The 20,378-nt window shown below is 37.4% G+C and overlaps 2 protein-coding genes across 3 annotated transcripts in view; both read left to right on the top strand.

Moving 5' to 3' along the window:
• The window catches only part of lztr1 (leucine zipper like post translational regulator 1), an 86,346-nt gene extending 76,569 nt beyond the window's left edge, over positions 1-9,777 (top strand). Inside the window, exon 21 of the mRNA XM_072247974.1 lies at positions 1,376-9,777. Coding sequence (XP_072104075.1) covers positions 1,376-1,492 — 117 coding nt within the window. The 3' untranslated portion in view covers positions 1,493-9,777. The remainder of the gene's footprint in view (positions 1-1,375) is intronic.
• Positions 9,778-13,946: 4,169 nt separating this feature from the next.
• LOC140190691 (uncharacterized) overlaps positions 13,947-20,378 on the top strand; it is a 28,707-nt gene continuing 22,275 nt past the window's right edge. For both annotated transcript variants that reach the window (XM_072247495.1, XM_072247496.1), the window contains exon 1: positions 13,947-14,291. The gene's annotated coding sequence lies outside the window, so the exon portion shown is untranslated. The remainder of the gene's footprint in view (positions 14,292-20,378) is intronic.

Raw genomic sequence — 20,378 nt, 5'->3', positions numbered from 1 at the left:
TGGGCAGTGTGGGCTCGTTGGCCAGGAGAGCCTGTTACTGTGCTTTTTCTGTAAATAAAAAAAGTTTAAAAATCTCACTATCTCTCATCTTTAAGAAACCCTTTAAAATCTACCTCTGACTAAGCTTTAGATCATTTTCATTATATCAGCATGCTTTGATATCAATTTCTATTTAAAGGCATGGTATGCATACTGTATAAATGGAAAGTATTAACCACAGGTTAAGCATCCAAATTACTGATGATTTTCAATTGTTTATATTACTGTGTCATGAATAATAAACGTTATGCCTTGTTCACAAATTCTTGGCATTAAAGATTTTACAAGTTTTTTTAATAGTCTAGATCATACAGAATTTGTATGTTGTAGTCTTACAGTTACGTAAATTATTACATCATTCCAGTACTGTGGTAGGTAATAATGGCTATTTGGAAGTCTTATTTCTATGAAGCAAGATTACAAACTATTATGCCTCTTTCTAAAAATGTTGCATTGAATGATAATGAAACTTCATACCACATCTATACAATACCATTCTCCATGGTAAATGATTATTGCACACCATTTGCTGCACTAATAAGCCATCAGATTCTCGGTTTAACATTTTCCACTAAGCTTAAATATTCTTTGAAGGAACTCTACCTAACCCAATGCCCCAATCCTAATAGGAAACAGGGATTTTCACTTGTGTGTTGTGGTCTGATGGATTTCTGTTGCGATTTGTACTGTCTTGACAAAGGGTGTTGGCCCAAAATGTCAGTGGTTTACTCTGCTCCATAGATGCTGCCTAACTTGAATTGAATTGACTTTATTCCTTGCATCCTTCACATACATAAGTAAAAATCTTTATGTCTCCATCTGAATGTGCAATATGCAAATTATAGTAATTTGTAATAGTATGTGCAGTAAGATATTCAACAGAACGGTCAATATAGCTTAAAACTTGCTGAGTTCCATCAGCATTTTGAGTGCGTAAAATTATAATAGTCATTTTTGCAGGTTTCGTGTTGACAAACCAATGAACAGTCATCATGTTAACTTCTGTTCTTATCTTTAAGAACCCTCAGTCTTGACCCCTGCCCAAAAGGCAAGGGATTCTTGTAGCTTGCATGGATTAGAGCAGGAGAAGCAGGCTGATTTTGGCATTTTTCTGAGCATGAAGAGCTTCTTTAAGGCTCTGAAACCTGTTTTGATATTGGATTATTATATGATGTGTACCAATTTTACATCTGAAATATATTCTTCTAAAGATTAACAACTGTACTGCAGTTTAGTAGTGAATTTTGCTGATATTGCTTTAAGTTTAATTTAAAAGCTTGCTAACCTTTATGCAAGTCCCTTATATGTTAAATTCATTTTTTTTCTTCCATCCAAGGTCTCCAAGTTGCCCAACCTACGATCTCTAAGCCAAGCCTTACTTCTCGACATCATCGAATCATTAGCCAATCATATTTCAGACAAACAGTGCGCAGAGCTGGGCTCGGATATGTGACAATTAATTTTAAGCACTGATTCTCAAATTGTCTTAGCAACTTTGTTGTTTGATGCAGATGAGTAGTAATTTATTTATTGAAGTAATTAATTTTATTTTAAATTAGGCAGCTCGATATTATGCTAAGGCTGTTTTGAATTACTATATTTGAATCAAGCCTTTTGTTAAGAGTAGAATATATTGCTGCCCGTCTTTTGTTTGCTGGTTCAAGCAGAATAAGGGAGTAAGCAATTGTATTATTTACAAAAAAGAACACTTAGTAAATGACTATAGGAGAAATATCAGCATCACCTATATGAAGACTTGTAAAGTTTAATCATGAAGTTTAAAACTAACAATCCTATTTTACTTATTCTTTTTCATTTCCTGATTTAAAAAATGAATAGTATGAATGACTGCATTTCCACAGTAACTCAGAGTGATCACAGGTTTGGGAATTTGTCTCTGTGGCTTAATTGGCCAGTGTTTCTGAGTTTATCTAGTTCTCTTCTGTTGTGTGATAACTAGAGGCGATACGTGAGACTGCATGATATTCATTGATATTAATGAGGCACACAGTAAATATGTTAATTAACACTGTCTAAATACTCTTAGTAAAATTTGGTATTAGTATTTATCTCTCATCAGGCATTACAGTTAGTGAATATTTTAATCAAAACATAAAAATTGAATGAGCCATGGCATTGATTATCATGACTGTTGTAGTAGAAAACTCGTGCAAACACATGTAATTGCTACATATATACTATGATAGAATCCTAAGAAGAGAATGAATGTATGAAGGGATTTGTGAACAAAGAACATTAGGTTCGCCTAATATTCTCTTTGAACTGCAAATTGCTTTGAATCTTTTGTCTAGATTTTATTTCTATTATTGTTAGATTGCATTGCAACTTGATCCTGGACAAAAGAAAATTCTGTAAAACACTTTATCCGTGCTGAATGCAATGTTAGATGAAAAGGTTTATTTATCGTTCACCATGTGGAAGTTAGATACTGTTATCACAAATTGTGGGGGAAAAAAAGCAACAGTTACTTGTGTGATCAGAGCAAATAGTCTGTACCACGTCTTGAATTTAATGCATATGCATAATCATTAGGCTATGAATCACAGCGTAAACGTTCTCATTGAATCTTGCTCTTTTCAGTTCTGAGTGAAGTTTACTAAAATTTCTAGGGCCTCATTAGTGAGTAATAGTTTTAATTGTGCTTTGCTGTTGCACTTGGAGAGGAGTGAAAGGGGAGATCAGTTGACCAGTACCTACTATTTATGATTTTCAGGTTGTTCCTAGATGCATTTACAACATGGTGTGATAGTATTATGTAACTCTAAGATAGACTCTGAACTAAATGAAGAATAGCCAGTTATTACAATATTACTTGGATATGCTCATGAGGTGATTGCAACTGTACCAGTCTATGCTGAGCCTACAATTGCCTAGAGTAATAGATGTAGGAGAGAGGATAGAAGTTTGGACTGAAGCAAATTCTATTCCAAAGTTTACAATGATTAAAATCCACCTTGTTGAATATATAGAATGTCAGTAAAAAAAAATTGTGCAACTAATGAATTGTAATGGTTAATCTATGTATAAAGTGAACTATGAAAGCTTGTGTATACATTATTCTGTTTATTGTAACTTAGCCATATAGTATTCATGAAATCACAAAGTAAGCTGCTATTGGGTTATATATGATCTGTTACATTGTTTTCTACCCCAAGCTGTTAAGCTAAGGACCAAATATATGACTCCTGGCAAAAAAAAGAGCAGCTGAAGGAACTCAGTGAGTCAGGCAGCATGTGTGGAGAAAAACGGACAGTAGATATTTCAGGTTTAGACCCTTTAGCCAGACTGGAAGAGCAGAGGACAGATAGCTAAAGAAGTGAGTTGAGACAACAGCTAGCAAGCAATTGCTGGATCCCTGTTGAGGAGGTGATGATTGGCAGATGGAGTCAACGAGGGGAGGGAAAGGTTGAGAAGCAATAGGTGGAAACAACAAAGGGTTGCAGATTATGAAAATGATGAATGTCCACTACCCTCCAAAGATGCTGCCAGTCATGCTAAGTTCCTTCAAATAGCTCGTTTATTTGCTCCAGATTCCAGCATCTGCAGTCTTTTATGTATCCAGGTTTGATTTTAGTTTATAAAGCTGTAATGAACTGAGCAAAGTTTCAACTACTAACTTGTTCTGTACCTTCCAATATAGTGACTTCATTTGCAATTATTCTGTCATTTTATCTCAGTTTCACCTTTTAAACGTATTAAACAAAGTAAATCCAGCTTCGATGCCAGAGAAAAGGAAGGCAACACAGATTAAAGTTGCATCTCATTTGAACATGGCTGCCAAGGAAGAAAAGTTATCAGTTGAGTATCTAAATCCAGGATGTTGTTGACAGCCCAATTATGTCATCAATTGATAAGCTACCTATTATGGAAGCAGATTCCACCTAGCATTGGGATCTATGAAGAAAACTGGTATTTAGTAGGGGTACATACATTTCTTCCATACATAATTTACAGCTTGACTTGATTGAGTAGCTTGAGTAAGTATAAATATTGATCTGTAAGGATACAGATCAGATGCAACACAAAATAGGGAATAGGTTAAGAAAGACAAAATGTGATTCAATTACCTGAGGTAAATTTTTAAAAGAGGGGTGTGAATACAATGTGTTAATTGAATAAACAAATACTGATCATCTGATAACTAAAGTCTTACTTCAGTGGTTAAGTTGATGGAGAAGATCCTGAGAGGCAGGATTTATGAACATTTGGAGAGGTATAATATGATTAGGAATAATCAGCATGGCTTTGTCAAGGGCAGGTCGTGCCTTACGAGCCTGATTGAATTTTTTGAAGATGTGACTAAACACATTGATGGAGGTAGAACTGTAGATGTAGTGTATATGGATTTCAGCAAAGCATTTGATAAGGTAACCCATGCAAGGCTTATTGAGAAAGTAAGGAGGCATGGGGTCCAAAGGGACATTGCTTTGTGGATCCAGAACTGGCTTGCCCACAGAAGGCAAAGAGTGGTTATAGACGGGTCATTTTCTGCATGGAGGTTGGTGACCAATGGTGTGCCTCAGGGATCTGTTGTGGGACCCTTACTCTTCTTGATTTTTATAAATGACCTGGATGAGGAAATGAAGGGATGGGTTAGTAAGTTTGCTGATGACTCAAAAGTTGGAGGTGTTGTGGATAGTGTGGAGGGCTATCAGAGGTTACAGTGGGACATTGATAGGATGCAAGACTGGGCTGAGAAGTGGCAGATGGAGTCCAACCCGGATAAGTGTGAAGTGGTTCATTTTGGTAGGTCAAATATGATGGCAGAATATAGTATTAATGGTAAGACTCTTGGCAGTGTGGAGGATCAGAGGGATCTTGGGGTCTGAGTCCTTAGGGTGCTCAAAGCAGCTGCGCAGTTTGACTCTGGTTAAGAAGGCATACGGTGTATTGGCCTTCATCAATCATGGAATTGAATTTAGGAGCCGAGAGGTAATGTTGCAGCTGTATGGGACCCTGGTCAGACCCCACTTGGAGTATTGTGCTCAGTTCTGGTTGCCTCACTACAGGAAGGTTGTAGAAACCACAGGACGGGTGCAGAGGAGTTTACAAGGATGTTGCCTGGATTGGGGAGCATGCCTTATGAAAACAGGTTGAGTGAACTCGGCCTTTTCTCCTTAGAGCGACGGAGGATGAGAGGTGACCTGGTAGAGGTGTATAAGATGATGAGAGGCATTGATTGTGTGGATAGTCAGAGGCTTTTTCCCAGGGCTGAAATGGTTGCCACAAGAGGACACAGGTTTAAGGTGCTGGGGAGTAGGTACAGAGGAGATGTCAGGGGTAAGTTTTTTACGCAGGGAGTGGTAAGTGTGTGGAATGGACTGCCAGCAATGGTGGTGGAGGCAGATACGACAGGGTCTTTTAAGAGACTTTTGGATAGGTACATGGAGCTTAGAAAAATAGAAGGCTATGGGTAAGCCTAGTAATTTCTAAGGTAGGGACATGTTCAGCACAGCTTTGTGGGCCGAAGGGCCTGTAATGTACTGTAGGTTTTCTATGTTTTCTAAAGGACAATGAATCAGAATTCTTTACTCTGGACTGCTGTGAGTTTATTCAAAACAGATTGCTTTAATATATAGTATACTAGATTTATCTAAAGTAGAAGCCATGATCTTGATGAATGGAGAAAGCCTGAACGACTGCTTGTTCCTCCCCCCCCCCCACCCCCACAAATGAGAAGATCTGGAGATGCTGAAAATCTGAGCAACACACACAAAATGCTGGAGGAACTCAGCTAGCCAGGCAGCATCTGTGGAAAAAAAGTACTCTTTCCCATAATTGCTGCTTGGCTTACTGAGTTCCGCCAACATTTTGTCTGTGTTGTTCTGGGTTTCTTTTTGTTGTTAGAAAGGATGGAGCAAGGAAATAAAGATAGAAAGAGCTTGAATAATATGAGAATAGAATTCAGTCATCTCTTCACATAATTGATAGAATAGTGATATGATTTTGAAATTTTTGTTATTAAATAATGGAAAAAAATCATATGTACAGAAGGGAAATTTTGAACTACTCTGGCCAGAATCGAATGAGGATAAGGTACGATCTGTAAACCTTCTTAGCATAGATTTTAAAGAATAGCTACTCCGGTTCAAAAGGAGCAGTGAAAGGCACAGACCATGATAAAGACGAGCTTGTTGTCAAAATGGCAGTTGCCATTGGTGTCATGGATGCGGTTGGGAAGAGGATGGACAAGGGGAGGAAAAAGTAGAATCAAGCTAGGAAGTCACTACTTCTGAAGAGCAACAGCAGATTGCAAAAATGCTAGGACAGTCTTGCTCACTGCCTGTGAACTGAAGCAAACAGCAGCACCAGTACATACCGCCTACAAAATACATCAGCTCACCAAAACTCCTTAGCACTTTTCAAACCCATGATTTCTACCAGTTAGATGCACATCACCAGCAAAAACTTGAGAACAAAACCACCTATAAGTTGCCCTCCAAGCCACATGCCATTCTGACTTGGAAATATATTGTCATTTCCTCACCATTACAGGGTTAAAATCTTGGAACTCCTCTCATTAAAGCATTGTGGGTATACCCAGGATCGGTCACGTAATGAATCGATTGGGCCTCCTATGTGCGGAAGACCCTCCCTCAATGTGCGGGCTTTCAAGGGCGTGTATGGTGCTATTATGACTCAGTTTTTAAAAATGTTTAATCCTACTGCTTCTTTGTCATTCCTCACATACCTAACCGATGCCACTCAATCCCATCTTATCACACTCCATCTTGTCCAATGAGACTTGCAATACCAGTGACTCTAAGATGGTCTTCATTCATGGTTTTCGTTCTGCGGATTGATCAAAGCAGGATACAGGATGTTGTCTGTATGACCTTTCATAAGGCTTTTGACAAGGTTCCACGTGGTAGGCAAGTCCAGAAGGCTCATTGTATCCAAGTTGAACTGGTCAATTGCATTCAAAACTGGCGTGGCAATAAAAGCCAAAGAGGTGCTTATTGGAAATCTGTGGCTAGTAGATGGACCTGTCTTTTGTGATGTATATTAATAACTTGGATGTGAATGTGGGAGGTATTATTACATTTGTGGATTACATGAAAATTAGTGTTATTGATGACAAGAAAGGCTTTCTAAGGCTACAGCAGGATAGAGACGAGCTGAAAAGTTATGCTGAGCACTGGTAGATGGAATTTAATTTTGACAAATGCAAGGTGATACATTTTGGGAGTCAAATAGAGGTAGAATATGTACAGTACATGACAGGGCACTAAATGTCAATGAACAGAGAAAGCTTGGACTTCAATTCCATAGTTATCTTAAAGTGGTTACACAGCTTTAAAGGGTGGTGAAGAAGACATTTAGCATGCTTGTCTTCATAGGTCAGGGCACAATGATACACGTGTAAGGACATTATAACACAAATTTGCACAACTCATGTTAGGCTGCACTGGAGTATTGGGTGCAATTCTGGTTGTCACACTACAGGAGGGATGCAATTACCCAGGAGAGGGTGCAGGGGAGATTCACCAGGATAGTGCCCGGACTGGAGGACTCTAGATTTAAAGAGAGATTAGATAGGCTGGGTTTGTTTTCAGCGGGTCAGGCAACGCCTGTGGAGGAAATATCACAGTTAACATTTCATGTAGAGCCCTTCCTCTTCATCTGAAACATTGGCTGTCCGTTTCCCTCCATAGATGTTGCCTGATCTGCTCGAGTTCCTCCAACATCTTGTATGTTGCTCCAGATTCCAGCATCTGCAGTCTCTTGTGTCAACATGAATAAATGTCTAAATTCAAATGAAAATAGGATTGCAATAAGGTAGCCAGGACAAAATTATGGTTAGCAGAAGTGTCATAACAGTAACATTAAATAAATACTTTGCTTTGATGTTTGCCAAGGAGATTTATCAGATGGATGCATCATCAAAAAATAAGATTAGTAATTGATGAAATACTAAAAAAACTGAATGCTTAATGCTTCTGTTTTGTTTGGATTATGTCTGTGCATTTTGAAATGAATCTGGGGAAGAGAGTATATTTCATATTTAATATCAATGAACTGAGATGTGCCAGAGGACAAAGGGATAGCTTCGATCAACCCTAGCTTTCTTTGGCATTTTTAATATCTAAGCACTATAAATCTCACCTTTGCATGAATTTGACTGCCAAGTCCTTGCTGAAGCACAGTGCACTTAAAGTTGTGAAGGAGTGAAAAGAACTGGGAAGTTTACAAATTTCAACTCCCAATTGGTACCCTCAGGACTATCAAGGCAAAAACGTGATGGTAATCTTATTCTTCGGACAGGCAGTGAGCCTTTAGTTAGGTTCATTTGACATAAAAGATTTATATTTATTTTCTGAATTCTAACTGTGCTGTAAAATCAAATTTTGTCTTTAGATGTGATCATTTCTGATCTGTTAGCAAACTATTAGCCAAATAGAATTTAAGCCATGGCATGAAATGTGATGGCTGGCTCCCTCTACTGGTGAATCTTGACTCCAAGGTAGCTATACTGCAAAAGAATTGTTTTTCTTAAGATTAAAGTAGCATTGTAATTATTTTATTTGCAAACTGAACAAACCCTTCACTTATCACAACTATACACTTTAAAATGTTTTTCAATAACAATTAAATGTTTTTCACTGCGCAAAATGCATTTATGTGCAGAGATTCTTGGAGAGACTAGTTCATCGTTACTAAGTTAATGCCATTTAAAGTTTATGATCATTTTGCTTCATAAGCAGCTGTGGTAGCAATTTTCAATTGTTTTGAAAACGTATATATTTTCATCCCTAATTTGTTTTAAATGATGTTGACGGTAGAGGTCTGTGTATCAATTAATTAATTACTCGATGATTGAAAAACAAAAAATAATGAAGACATTAGAAATCTACAATGAAAACAAAACATCGGAAGTACTCAGCAGTTCAAGCAGTAGCTGTAAGAGACTGAAATAATTAATACTGCAGGTTAAAGACTGGGTGTCCATTGACAGAGCATGATTTGCAAAATGCTAGCATTCAGGTACAACAAATACTGAAAGTTAACCGATTGTATTGCTTGTTGCAAGTGTAATTGAACAGGAGGAAATATTATGCCTTAGTTGTGAAGAATATTATCCAAACTGCATCTGGAGCACAGTGGGCTGTGTAGGTTTTCTTATTAGGGTGCTAATGTATCAGAAGAAATCCAGAAAGGTTTAGATTTAGGGCGGTTGTTAAAAAACCAAAAAGTATCTAGTGGCTAAAAGATCAATAGCCAGAGGGATCAGCTTTAAAGTGGATGTTAAAATATTACAGTGGATTCTGGTTAATTGGGCCATCAGTTAAATAGCATCAATTATGTGTGTTCAAAAAGCAGTGTTTTTTTTTGTCACTTGATAGTTGGAGAGAAATAAGCAATAAGACAATTCTGAACTGTTTTACTCACTGCTGTTTCAAGCATACTCAGGCTAGGAGATTCCAGAAATGGCCAGAATTAAAACTAAACATAAAAATGAGCCTCAACAATTTAGGAACCACAAAGAATTTGAAAGTATCAATGATCATCTTAAATGTTACAATGAAAATGAAACCTTGGAGGATGCAATCACCACAAACATTGCATGAAGGCAGTCCATTATCTGCACTAGGGACCTGTGTGAATATTGTTCACTTAGAGGCAGTCAAAAGAACACAGCAGTGTACACTAGATTATTTCCTCTGTGAGAACTATTAAGAACAAATACACAGTTTTATGGTATTGTAGTATTGTAGAATTCTAAGTTGTTCTGTATTTCATTTAAATACATAAATTGTTACTCAGTTAAACAGTACTTTGTCTTTTTTATAACTTCTAACTTAATTAGGCCAAAATGTACTTGTCCCAATGAACCAGATCCACTGCAACACCGTGCCTATAAAAGGTAGTCATCCTGCTTAGAAGTTTTCATGTTTTACAACATTGAATCACAGTCAATTTAATTGGCTTTTTTGACACTGATCACAGAAAAGACTCTTTTGTCTCAAAGTGAAAACAAATTACAATTTGTTCGAAATTTATTACAATTAATACACAAAATAATTCCATAATTACTCACTCCCTTCACGTCAGTATTTAGTAGATGTACTTTTGGCAGCAATTGCATCCTTGAGTCTGTGTGGATAGGTCGCTATCAGCTTTGCACATCTGGACACTGCAATTTTTCCCCATTCTTTACAAAACTGCTCATGCTGTCAGATTGCACTGGGATTGTGAGTGAACAGCCCTTTTCAACTCCAGCCACAAATTCTCATTTGGATTGAGGTATGGACTCTGACATGGCCGCTCTAGGACATTAACTTTATTGTTTTTAAGCCATTCCTGTGTAACTTTGGCTTTATGCTTGGGTTCATTGTCATGCTGGAAAACAAATCTTCTCCCAAGTCACAGTTCTCTTACAGACTGCATCAGGTTTTCCCCTGTATTTTGCTGCATTCGTTTTATCCTCAACCTTCACAAGTATTCCAGGACCTGCAGCATCCCCACTGCATGATGCAGCCACCACCTTGCTTTGCAATGGGGATGGTGTGTTTTTGATTATGTGCAGTGTTTGGCTTAAGCCAAACATAACATTTAGTCTGATGGCCAAAAGCTCAATTTTGGTTTCATCAGACCATTGAACCTTCTTCCAAACTCTAGCCAAGATTTCACTTGATATTTTTTCAACAGTGGCTTTCTCTTTGCCACTCTCCCGTAAAACTGCAACTGGTGAAGCACCCAGGCAACAGTTGTTGTATGCACAGTCTCTCCTATCTAGCCACTGAAGCTTGTGACTCCTCCAGAGTTGTCATTAGCCTCTTGGTGGCCTCCCACACTAGTCCCCTTTTTTGCACATTACTCAGTTTTTGAGGACGGCCTGTTGTAGGCAGGTTTACAGCTGTGCCATACTCTTTCCATTTCTTAATGATTGACTTAGCTGTACTCCAAGGGATATTCAGTTACTCGGCAATTTACTTGTATCCATCTCTTGACTTGTGCTTTTCAATAACCTTTTCGCAGAGTTGCTTGGAATGTTCTTTTGTCTTCATGTTGTAGTTTTTTGCCAGAATACTGACTCACCAGCAGTTGGACCTTCTAGATTGAGGTGTATTTTACTGCAATCAATTGAAACACCTTGACTGCACAGAGTTTACCTCCATTTAACTAATCATGTGACTTCTAAAACCAATTGACTCCACCAGTGATGATTTGGCGTGTCATATTAAAGAGAGTGAATACTTAGGCAGTCAATTATTTTGGTTTTATATCTGTAATTAATTTAGAGCTCTTTGTGGAGATCTGTTTTCAATTAGACACAAAAGAGTTTTTTTCTGTTGATCAATGTCAAAAGAAAACAAATTAAGTCTACTGTGATTCAATGTGTAAAACAGTAAAACACAAAAACTTCCACGTAGGGTGAATACTTTTTATAGGCACTGTATAAATTATAATCAGCTTAATGTTCTCGGATGTAGAAGTTTCAGACATGACAGAAGGGGTGCAAAAGGGGGGAGTTGCATTACTGATTTGGAAGAACATCAGGACAGAGAGGATATCCTGGAGAAATCATCCAATGGAGCTTTATGGTAAGAATTCAGGAATAAGAGAGAAGCAATCACTATGTTGCAGTCACTAGTAGGCCTTAAGTCAGCAGGATTTAGCGGAACAAATGTGTAACAGGCTCAGAGCAATATAGTTATTTTAACATTCCTAATATTGAAATCAAAGCAGTTTATTGTCATATGCACAATTACATGTGTGCACAGGTGCAATGAAAACGTGCATTACAAGCATATAGTATTAGTGACACAAGGGAAAAAAATCAAACATAACTTACACGAATATATGAGAAAGTGGACAAGCAAACAGTCCATTGTAATGCATAGTGGTTGTAATATTGCTATTATGAGGTAGTGATTAGGGTTGTGTAGGTTGGTTTTAGAACAAAATGGTTGAAGGGAAGCAGGTGTTCTTGAACCTGGCAGATGGAACTTAAGGGTTCTGTAACTCCTGCTCAGTGTAATCTACAACAAGATAGCATAGCCCAGATGCTGGGAATCTTTGATAGATTGACTGCGACTGCATAGTGCAATGGGCTTAGATGGAGCAACAGTTATTAAATGTATCCAAGATAGTTTTTGAGACAGTATGTATGTTGAGGGTTCAAAGGGTGGAAGGCAAAGTTGGCAGGATCAGAGAACCTTAAAAGCTGAAGGCTTGATCAAGGAGAAAAAGGATCAACAACTGTTACTGAGTGATTCCCTTGAAGAATATAGAGACTGTAAGAGAGAACTTACAGAAAGACATTAGTACAGCAATAAAGTACTATGAATTATTGGAGGCAAGATTTAAGGAAAATCGCAATTCATTCTGTAAGCATGTTAGAAGCAAAGGGGTAGCTGAGGAAGGAGTGAGGACTGAAGAGATTATCTGTCTGTGGAGCCAGAGGATGTGGGTAAGGTCCTGAATGAATACATAATACCTGCATCACTGAGAAGAAAAATGTGGAAGATACAGTATTGAGTTTGGGGAGCAGGTACGTTGATAGGCTGGTACTAACAAGGTGGGGTGTTAGATGTCTTCAGTGCTTTAAGGTTGATAAATCCCTAGGGCCAAATGAAATCTGTCACAGGATTCTATGCAAAGCAAGGGAGGAGATTGTTAAGGCCTTAGCAGAGATGTTTGCAATTTTGTTTAGCTTAGACTGGAGGATATCTAACATTTTTCTTTATTTAAGAGGAGCAGCAGGGATAAGTGAGTCATAGGAGGGAGATTATTAGGGAAAAAATTCAAAGGAATAGGATTTATGTGTATTTGGAAAGGTAAGAGCAGATCAGGGATAGACTGCATGGCTTTGTGTGAGGGAAATCCTGATAATAATTTGATTTTTTTTGAGGAGGTTCAGCTGTAGGCTGGTTCCGTAGCTTACCCACAGGGGGTCCAAGGTGAGCTGACTGATTAGCTTGGTGATAGGAGACAGAGCATAGCTAGTCAGCAGATCGTGCAGCATCCATGGAAGGGAATACAGTCAATGTTTCATATCAGGACTGGAAAGAAAGGAGCAATACACAGGTTGGAGGAACAACACCTCATGTTCCATTTGGGTAGCCTTCACCCTGAGCCTCCAAAACATCAATTTACTTTCACTTTGGATTTAAGATAAGAGGAATGATGTTTAATGGAATTTAAGGTTAAGAGCAGTAAAGAGGAGGAGAAGATGGTGGAGTTACAGTATATAGTCACTACATTTCAGACAGGACGTTGAATAAACACGAAGAATATGTGTGAAAATGGGATGAGTGTAGTTGGCAAAATGGTAAGTATGAACGTGATGCGCTGAATGGCTGCCTTCTGTGCTACACAACTCTATAGCTGTACACCAGCCGGATGTGCTAAAGCACAAACTGCATCGTTCCCAGTGACCTGTCTATGTTCACAGCTGTAGACTCCCTAGGACAGCCAAACAACACAACTTGCAGATACTGCTGGAATCTCGAGCAGTAAAAATATAAAAAAACAACGTCCCCACGTTGGGGTGGGGAAAGGAAATGTCGAAATTTGGGGTCGAAACCCTGCATCAGGATTCAGGAATTAGTTGTGAAGAAGGGCCCTACAGCCACTGTACAGAGGGTCTGGACTTTGTGTAACGAGACGTTCAACATTTTGGAAGAAAATGCATTGATCTGATGCCACATTAAATGTAACGAAAGATGAGTATTTCCTGTATTTTAACACACAAGCTGACAGAACATGACCCTCACCGCATGTTGGGAGGCGGGATCAGCGTGAGTTGCGACGCTTTCCGATTAGCCACTCTCTCTGTCAAACTCCTGGCAAACTCTCAGTCAATTGGCTGATTTGCGAGAAGACGGCAGTTGATTGGCCAGTTGAATTGCCGACAAGCCGGATTGGTTCGTTGTGGAAGGACGGGGATTTGACTTTTCTGCCGTTTGGAGGCAGCGCCGGAGCCGAGAGCGGTGAACCTGCGGGCGGGAGGGTTCTGCCCCTTCCGTCCCCCTTCCCCCTCAGGGCTCCGCCGGCGTGTTGTGACCCCAGCATCTGCAGAGTGGTTTGTGTCCGCGAACGGGACGATTGCTCCCGCCCGCACCGCTCCTTCCCTCTTCGGGCCGGAGAGCAATGGGAGCCGGCCGTGGTCTGTGATCAGCTCCCGCGACTGCCTTGAACTCCGGGAAAGGCGCTCAGAATCATCTTGTCCGGGCAGCGGGGTCTACACGGCCACCTCCGACTCACTGATCCACGGCGGACTGTTTGTAAGTGAAGTAGTAAAGTTGCAATTGCAAACTTCATGCCCGGTGAAATGTTTGGCGTTCAAAACATCAAAGTGATTGGGCCTACTGTGTGTATTGTTTGCTGTCACTTATTTCCGCAACCTTGGTGGTTTATGTTGAGCCTGAGTCCTCGTGCAACAGTGTTGTATGATACCTTGGCCAAGTAATCTGACCGCTGTCACATTTTTCTGCTGCATAAGTTATCTTCGTGGCTCCTTATCTCAGCATTGATACAGTGTAGTCTCTTAAAATTCTGCTCGTCTCCAAACACTTTCAGCAGTGCTGTTTGATCTGGAGTAGGAACCGGCTGGTTGTTTCCCAAGATGTAAAATGATGTCGTTTCTAAAAGAGCACACGCACAACAGTGATTTAAACATACACAGCAACTTCAACATAGAAAATATCCCAAGATGCTACAAAATTATTAAAATTTTACATTGAGTCACTTATGGGCATAATATGCCAAATTTTGAAACTACTGGTAAGAGTCATTCCTGCAACTCAGCACTGATAATCATGCAGTATGGTGGTCTTTCTAACGCGAAAATTACATTTGATTCGATTTAAGTAAACATTTGTTTCGAAGTGAACAAGGAGAAACTTCTTTCTTTTTCAATCTTTTTATTAATTTCAAAATATAGAAACAAAACATAGCAATAATACAGATAATATGAGATGCATTGTTACATTTAAAAAAAGAGTAATTGCAAAACCAAATAGTGGAAATTACCAAAACTCCCATACATGTAGAACTGATCACGGATAATATAAAGCGAAAAAAAAGAAAAAAGAAAGAAAAAGAGAAAAAAAACCCATCCCAAAAGAAAAAAAACAACTAAACTAAACTAAAAGACTTGGGCAAAACTAACAACTTAAAAATGGAAAAGAAGAAAACCTCAGGTCGACAATTCCATTCCCCTCCAACAACAGTACAGAGAAATAAAACAAGTTTGGAAATGATCAAATTACATCAAATGAAAATGCTGAATAAATGGCCTCCAAATTTTTTCAAACTTAATAGAAGGGTCATAAACTGCAGTTCTAATTTTCTCCAGATTCAAACACACCATAGTTTGTGAAAACCAATGAAACACTGTAGGAGGGTTGATCTCTTTCCAATTCAACAAAATGGACCTTCTAGCTATTAAAGTAAGAAATGCAATCATCCTTCGTGATAAAGAGGTTAAATTATTTGAGTCTATCATTGGTAGTCCAAAGATAGCAGTAATTGGGTGAGGTTGTAAGTCTATTTTTAGGACCATTGAAATAATATCAAAAATATCTTTCCAATATTTCTCCAACAAGGGACATGACCAAAACATGTGAGTTAGAGAAGCAATCTCAGACTGGCATCTGTCACATATTGGATTAATATAAGAGTAATAACGAGATAGTTTATCTTTGGACATATGAGCCCTATGAACTACTTTAAACTGTATCAACCTATGCTTAGCACATACAGAGGATGAATTCACCAACTGAAGAATTTTTTCCCATTTTTCAATCGGTATATTAATCTCAAGTTCTCTTTCCCAGTCAGCTTTAATTTTATTAGAGGCATCAGGACATAAATTCATAATTATATTATATATAATTGCTATTACACCTTTCTGAGAAAGATTTAAGTCTAAGATTTTTTCCAAAGTGTCCATTGGATATGGGTGTGGAAAATTAGGAGAGACAGTAATTAAAAAATTTCTATTCTGTAGATATCTAAAAAAGTGAGATCTGGGTAAGTTATATTTATTAGAGAGTTGATCAAAAGACATAAAACAGTTATCCAAGAATAAATCGCGAAAAGATATTATACCTTTGGTTTTCCAATCAAAGTAAGCTTGATCCATCGTGGAAGGTTGAAAAAGAAAATTTGATATAATGGGACTTGCTAGAATGAATTGATTAAACCCAAAAAATCTTCGGAATTGAAACCATATACGTAAAGTATGTTTAACTATTGGGTTATTCATTTGTTTATATGATTTAAAAGAAGTAAAAGGAAGTAAAGTTCCTAAAACCGAACCCAAGGAAAACCCTTGTAATGAATTAGATTCAAGATTTACCCAATGAGGGTTTAAAGATGCGTCCAAATCTTGTAGCCAAAATTTTAAATATCGAATATTAATTGCCCAATAATAGAATCTAAAATTTGGGAGGGCAAGTCCCCCCTCCTTGTTGGATTTCTGTAAATATCTTTTACCTAACCTAGGATTTTTATTCTGCCAAATATATGAGGAAATTTTTGAATCTACGTTATCAAAAAAAGATTTTGGGATAAAGATTGGAACCGATTGAAATATATACAAAAATTTAGGCAAAATGATCATCTTAATAGCATTAATCCGACCAATCAAAGACAAAGAGATTGGGGACCATTTGGTAAATAAAAGTTTCATCTGATCAATTAAAGGTAAAAAATTAGCTTTAAATAAATCTTTATATTTTTTGGTAATTGTTATCCCTAAGTATATAAATGAATCAGTAACCAATTTAAATGGTAAATGTCCATAAATAGGTACATGCTTATTTAAAGGGAATAATTCACTCTTATTAAGATTCAATTTGTAGCCAGAAAAGTTACTAAATTGAGCTAACAGATCTAAGATAGCAGGAATTGACTTCTCCGGGTTAGAGATATATAACAACAAATCATCTGCATATAATGATAGTTTATGTATTTCATTTCCACGGATAATACCAACAATATTTGGCGAGTCACGGATAGCAATTGCTAAAGGTTCAAGAGCAATATTAAATAGTAAAGGACTAAGAGGGCAACCTTGCCTAGTACCGCGAAAAAGACGAAAAAAAGGAGATCTATAATTATTTGTACAGACCGAGGCTACCGGGGAGTAATATAACAATTTAATCCAAGATATAAATGTCAAATTAAAATTAAATTTCTCAAGAACATTAAATAAATAAGGCCATTCAACTCTGTCAAAGGCTTTCTCAGCATCTATTGAGATAATACATTCCGGGGTAGTAAGTGAGGGGGTATAAACAATATTTATTAACCTCCTAATATTAAAAGATGAATAGCGATTTTTAATAAATCCGGTTTGATCCATGGAAATAATTTGAGGTAACACCTTCTCCAGTCTAGTAGCTAGAATTTTTGAAAAAATTTTTGAATCTACATTCAGAAGAGATATCGGTCTGTAGGATGGACAATCCGTAGGATCTTTATTCTTTTTAAGAATTAAGGAAATAGAGGCTTCATAAAACGATTGTGGTAATTTACCTAAACTAATTGCTTCCTTAAATATTCTAGACAACTTAGAAGAAAGAATGGAGGAAAAAAATTTTAAAAATTCCACTGTAAACCCATCGGGACCGGGTGCTTTACCGGAATTTAATGATGAGATTGCAGTTATTATTTCTTCCTCTGAAATGGAAGTTTCTAATGATAGGCAATCTTCGGGAGATAGTTTCGGAAAACTCAATCTACTTAAAAAATCATGCATGAAATTAGAATCATGAGGAAAATCAGAGTGATATAGAGAAGTATAAAATTCTTGAAAGGTTTGGTTTATCCCAACATGATCAACTGTGAAAGTATCATCCTGTTTGCGGATCTTAGTAATTTGACGTTTAACCGAATCAAATTTCAATTGGTTAGCCAGTAATTTACCCGATTTATCACTATGAATATAAAAATCACTTCTAGTTCTCATTAATTGATTTTCGATCAAGGATGTTAATAATAAGCTATGTTCCAATTGGAGTTCAACTCTGTGTTTGTACAGCTCCTTGCTAGGAGAAATAGCATATTTTTTATCAACTTCTTTAATTTTATCAACCAGTAGAAGTATTTCATTGTTAATACGTCTTTTCAAACCAGACGAATAGGAAATAATCTGACCACGGATATAAGCTTTAAAAGCATCCCAAACAGTTCCGTTGGAAACTTCATCCGTAGTATTAGTTGAAAAGAAGAAATCAATCTGCTCCTTTATAAATTTGACAAAGTCCTGATCTTGAAGCAAAATAGGGTTAAATCGCCATTGTCTGGTAGTACAAAAGGTATCCATTAACTTGATAGAAAGTTTCAATGGAGCATGATCTGAAATAGCAATAATGTCATAATTACAATCAACTACATATGGAATCAAACGAGAATCAATCAGGAAATAATCAATTCGGGAGAAAGAACGGTGTACATGTGAAAAAAAGGAGAATTCCTTATCATTTGGATGTAGAAATCTCCAAATTTCTGAAATCCCAGCATCCAACATAAAAGAGTTGATAATAGTAGCCGACTTATTCGGTAAAGCCGGACTACTTGTGGATCTATCCAACATGGGATTCAAACATAAATTAAAATCACCGCCCATTATCAACATATACTCGTTTAAATTAGGAAGGGAAGTGAGTAAATGTTTAAAGAATTCAGGATAATCCACATTCGGAGCGTAAACATTAACCATAACGACCTTTTTATTAAAAAGTACCCCCGTAATTAACAGAAATCTGCCATTAGGATCTGAAATAATGTCTTGATGAATGAATGTAATTGAGGGATCAATAAAAATTGAAACGCCTTTAATTTTGGCTTGAGCATTTGAGTGGTATTGTTGTTCCTTCCAAAACTTAAAGAAGCGTTGACTGTCCTCTTTCCTTACATGAGTCTCTTGAGCAAAGATAATATGAGCATTCAGTCTTTGGAATATTTTGAAAATCTTTTTCCGTTTTATTGGATGGTTTAAACCATTTGTATTCCAAGAGACAAAATTAATAGAATGAGCCATAACTAAAAATTAACCCTTTGGTAAGTAAGGGGTTAACCATAATGTGAGCTCATGAAATCGGAAGAGGAATACATGATTAGAGAGGAACCGGAAATTTCGACACTGGGGACATCTTTGTAGTTCTGAATCAGCCCAATAGAAAAAATTAAAAAAGAAGAAGACAACCCCCTCCCCCAACCCCAAGTAGAAACCCGAACTGAGCCAAAGAAGGCTGAAGAAAGCACTAACTAATACTAACTTTAACCCCATTTCTGCAGGGGGCAACTCCAAAAATATATGTTAAATAAGTAACCTCCCAAAGACTAATATAAGTGAAAAATAAACAGTATTGTAAATTAGTCTCCATAGTAAAAATTACAAAAATATATAAAATAAAAGAAACCAGTATCAGTGCATATAATTAGTTAATTATAAACGAGTAAATAAAAAACATCGCTTCCAAAATAAGAAAAATGGATTATGGGAAGAAGAAGCATAAGAACATGGCGTCCCGAAAATAAAACAAAAATTATAGAAAAAGAAAGACAAGTCGCCATTTTAATTATGCGAAAATCAAAAATAGGAAGCATATAACTACAAATGACCGTCGGATCGGATCATTAGTAATAACAAAAAAGGATAGATTAAAACAAAAGGTTAACTAAGGGAAAGTGATGTTATTCACAGAAGATGAATATTCCCTATAAATTCTAGAGTAATCACTATAGTAATAACCAAAGAACAAAAATCTTAAACTTATAAAAAACCTTCATCGCACAGTAGTAGAAGGTTTATTTTGAAGAAAAAAAACCAGAGAGAAAAAAAATTGGTGCTGGAAGCACCAGACACAAGCTAAGAGAGGGTATCTGTATCAGATGGGAAATTATCATCCAAAAAGCTTCGAGCGGCAGTTGTAGAGTGGAAAACACGACGATTTCCATCGGGAAGAGAGATTCTGAGTTGTGCAGGGTACAATAGTGCCGGTTTGAGATTTTTTTGATAGCATTCTGACATTAAAGGTTTAAAAGTCAGTCGTTCCTTCATCACTTCAGGACTGTAGTCTTGAACTATCCTGAAGGAATGCTGACGATACTTGATCATCCCTTGTCGACGAGCGATCTGGAGAAGTTGTTCTTTAATATTAACATAATGGAAACGAAGAATAACTGGTCTGGGTTTGGAAACAGCCGCTGCCAACTTTACCCACGGTATACGATGGGCGCGGTCGAGTAATGGAGGATCGTTGGGAAAAACTGAACCGAACGAATCCTTTAAAAGTTGAGCAAAGAATATTACAGGATCTCCAACCTCAACATCCTCGGGTAAGCCAATTAAACGTAAA

Source organism: Mobula birostris, chromosome 31 (assembly GCF_030028105.1).
Source record: "Mobula birostris isolate sMobBir1 chromosome 31, sMobBir1.hap1, whole genome shotgun sequence".
Taxonomy (NCBI): domain Eukaryota; kingdom Metazoa; phylum Chordata; class Chondrichthyes; order Myliobatiformes; family Myliobatidae; genus Mobula; species Mobula birostris.
Note: the sequence above shows the minus strand (reverse complement) of the source record. Positions and strands in the feature narration are given on the sequence as shown.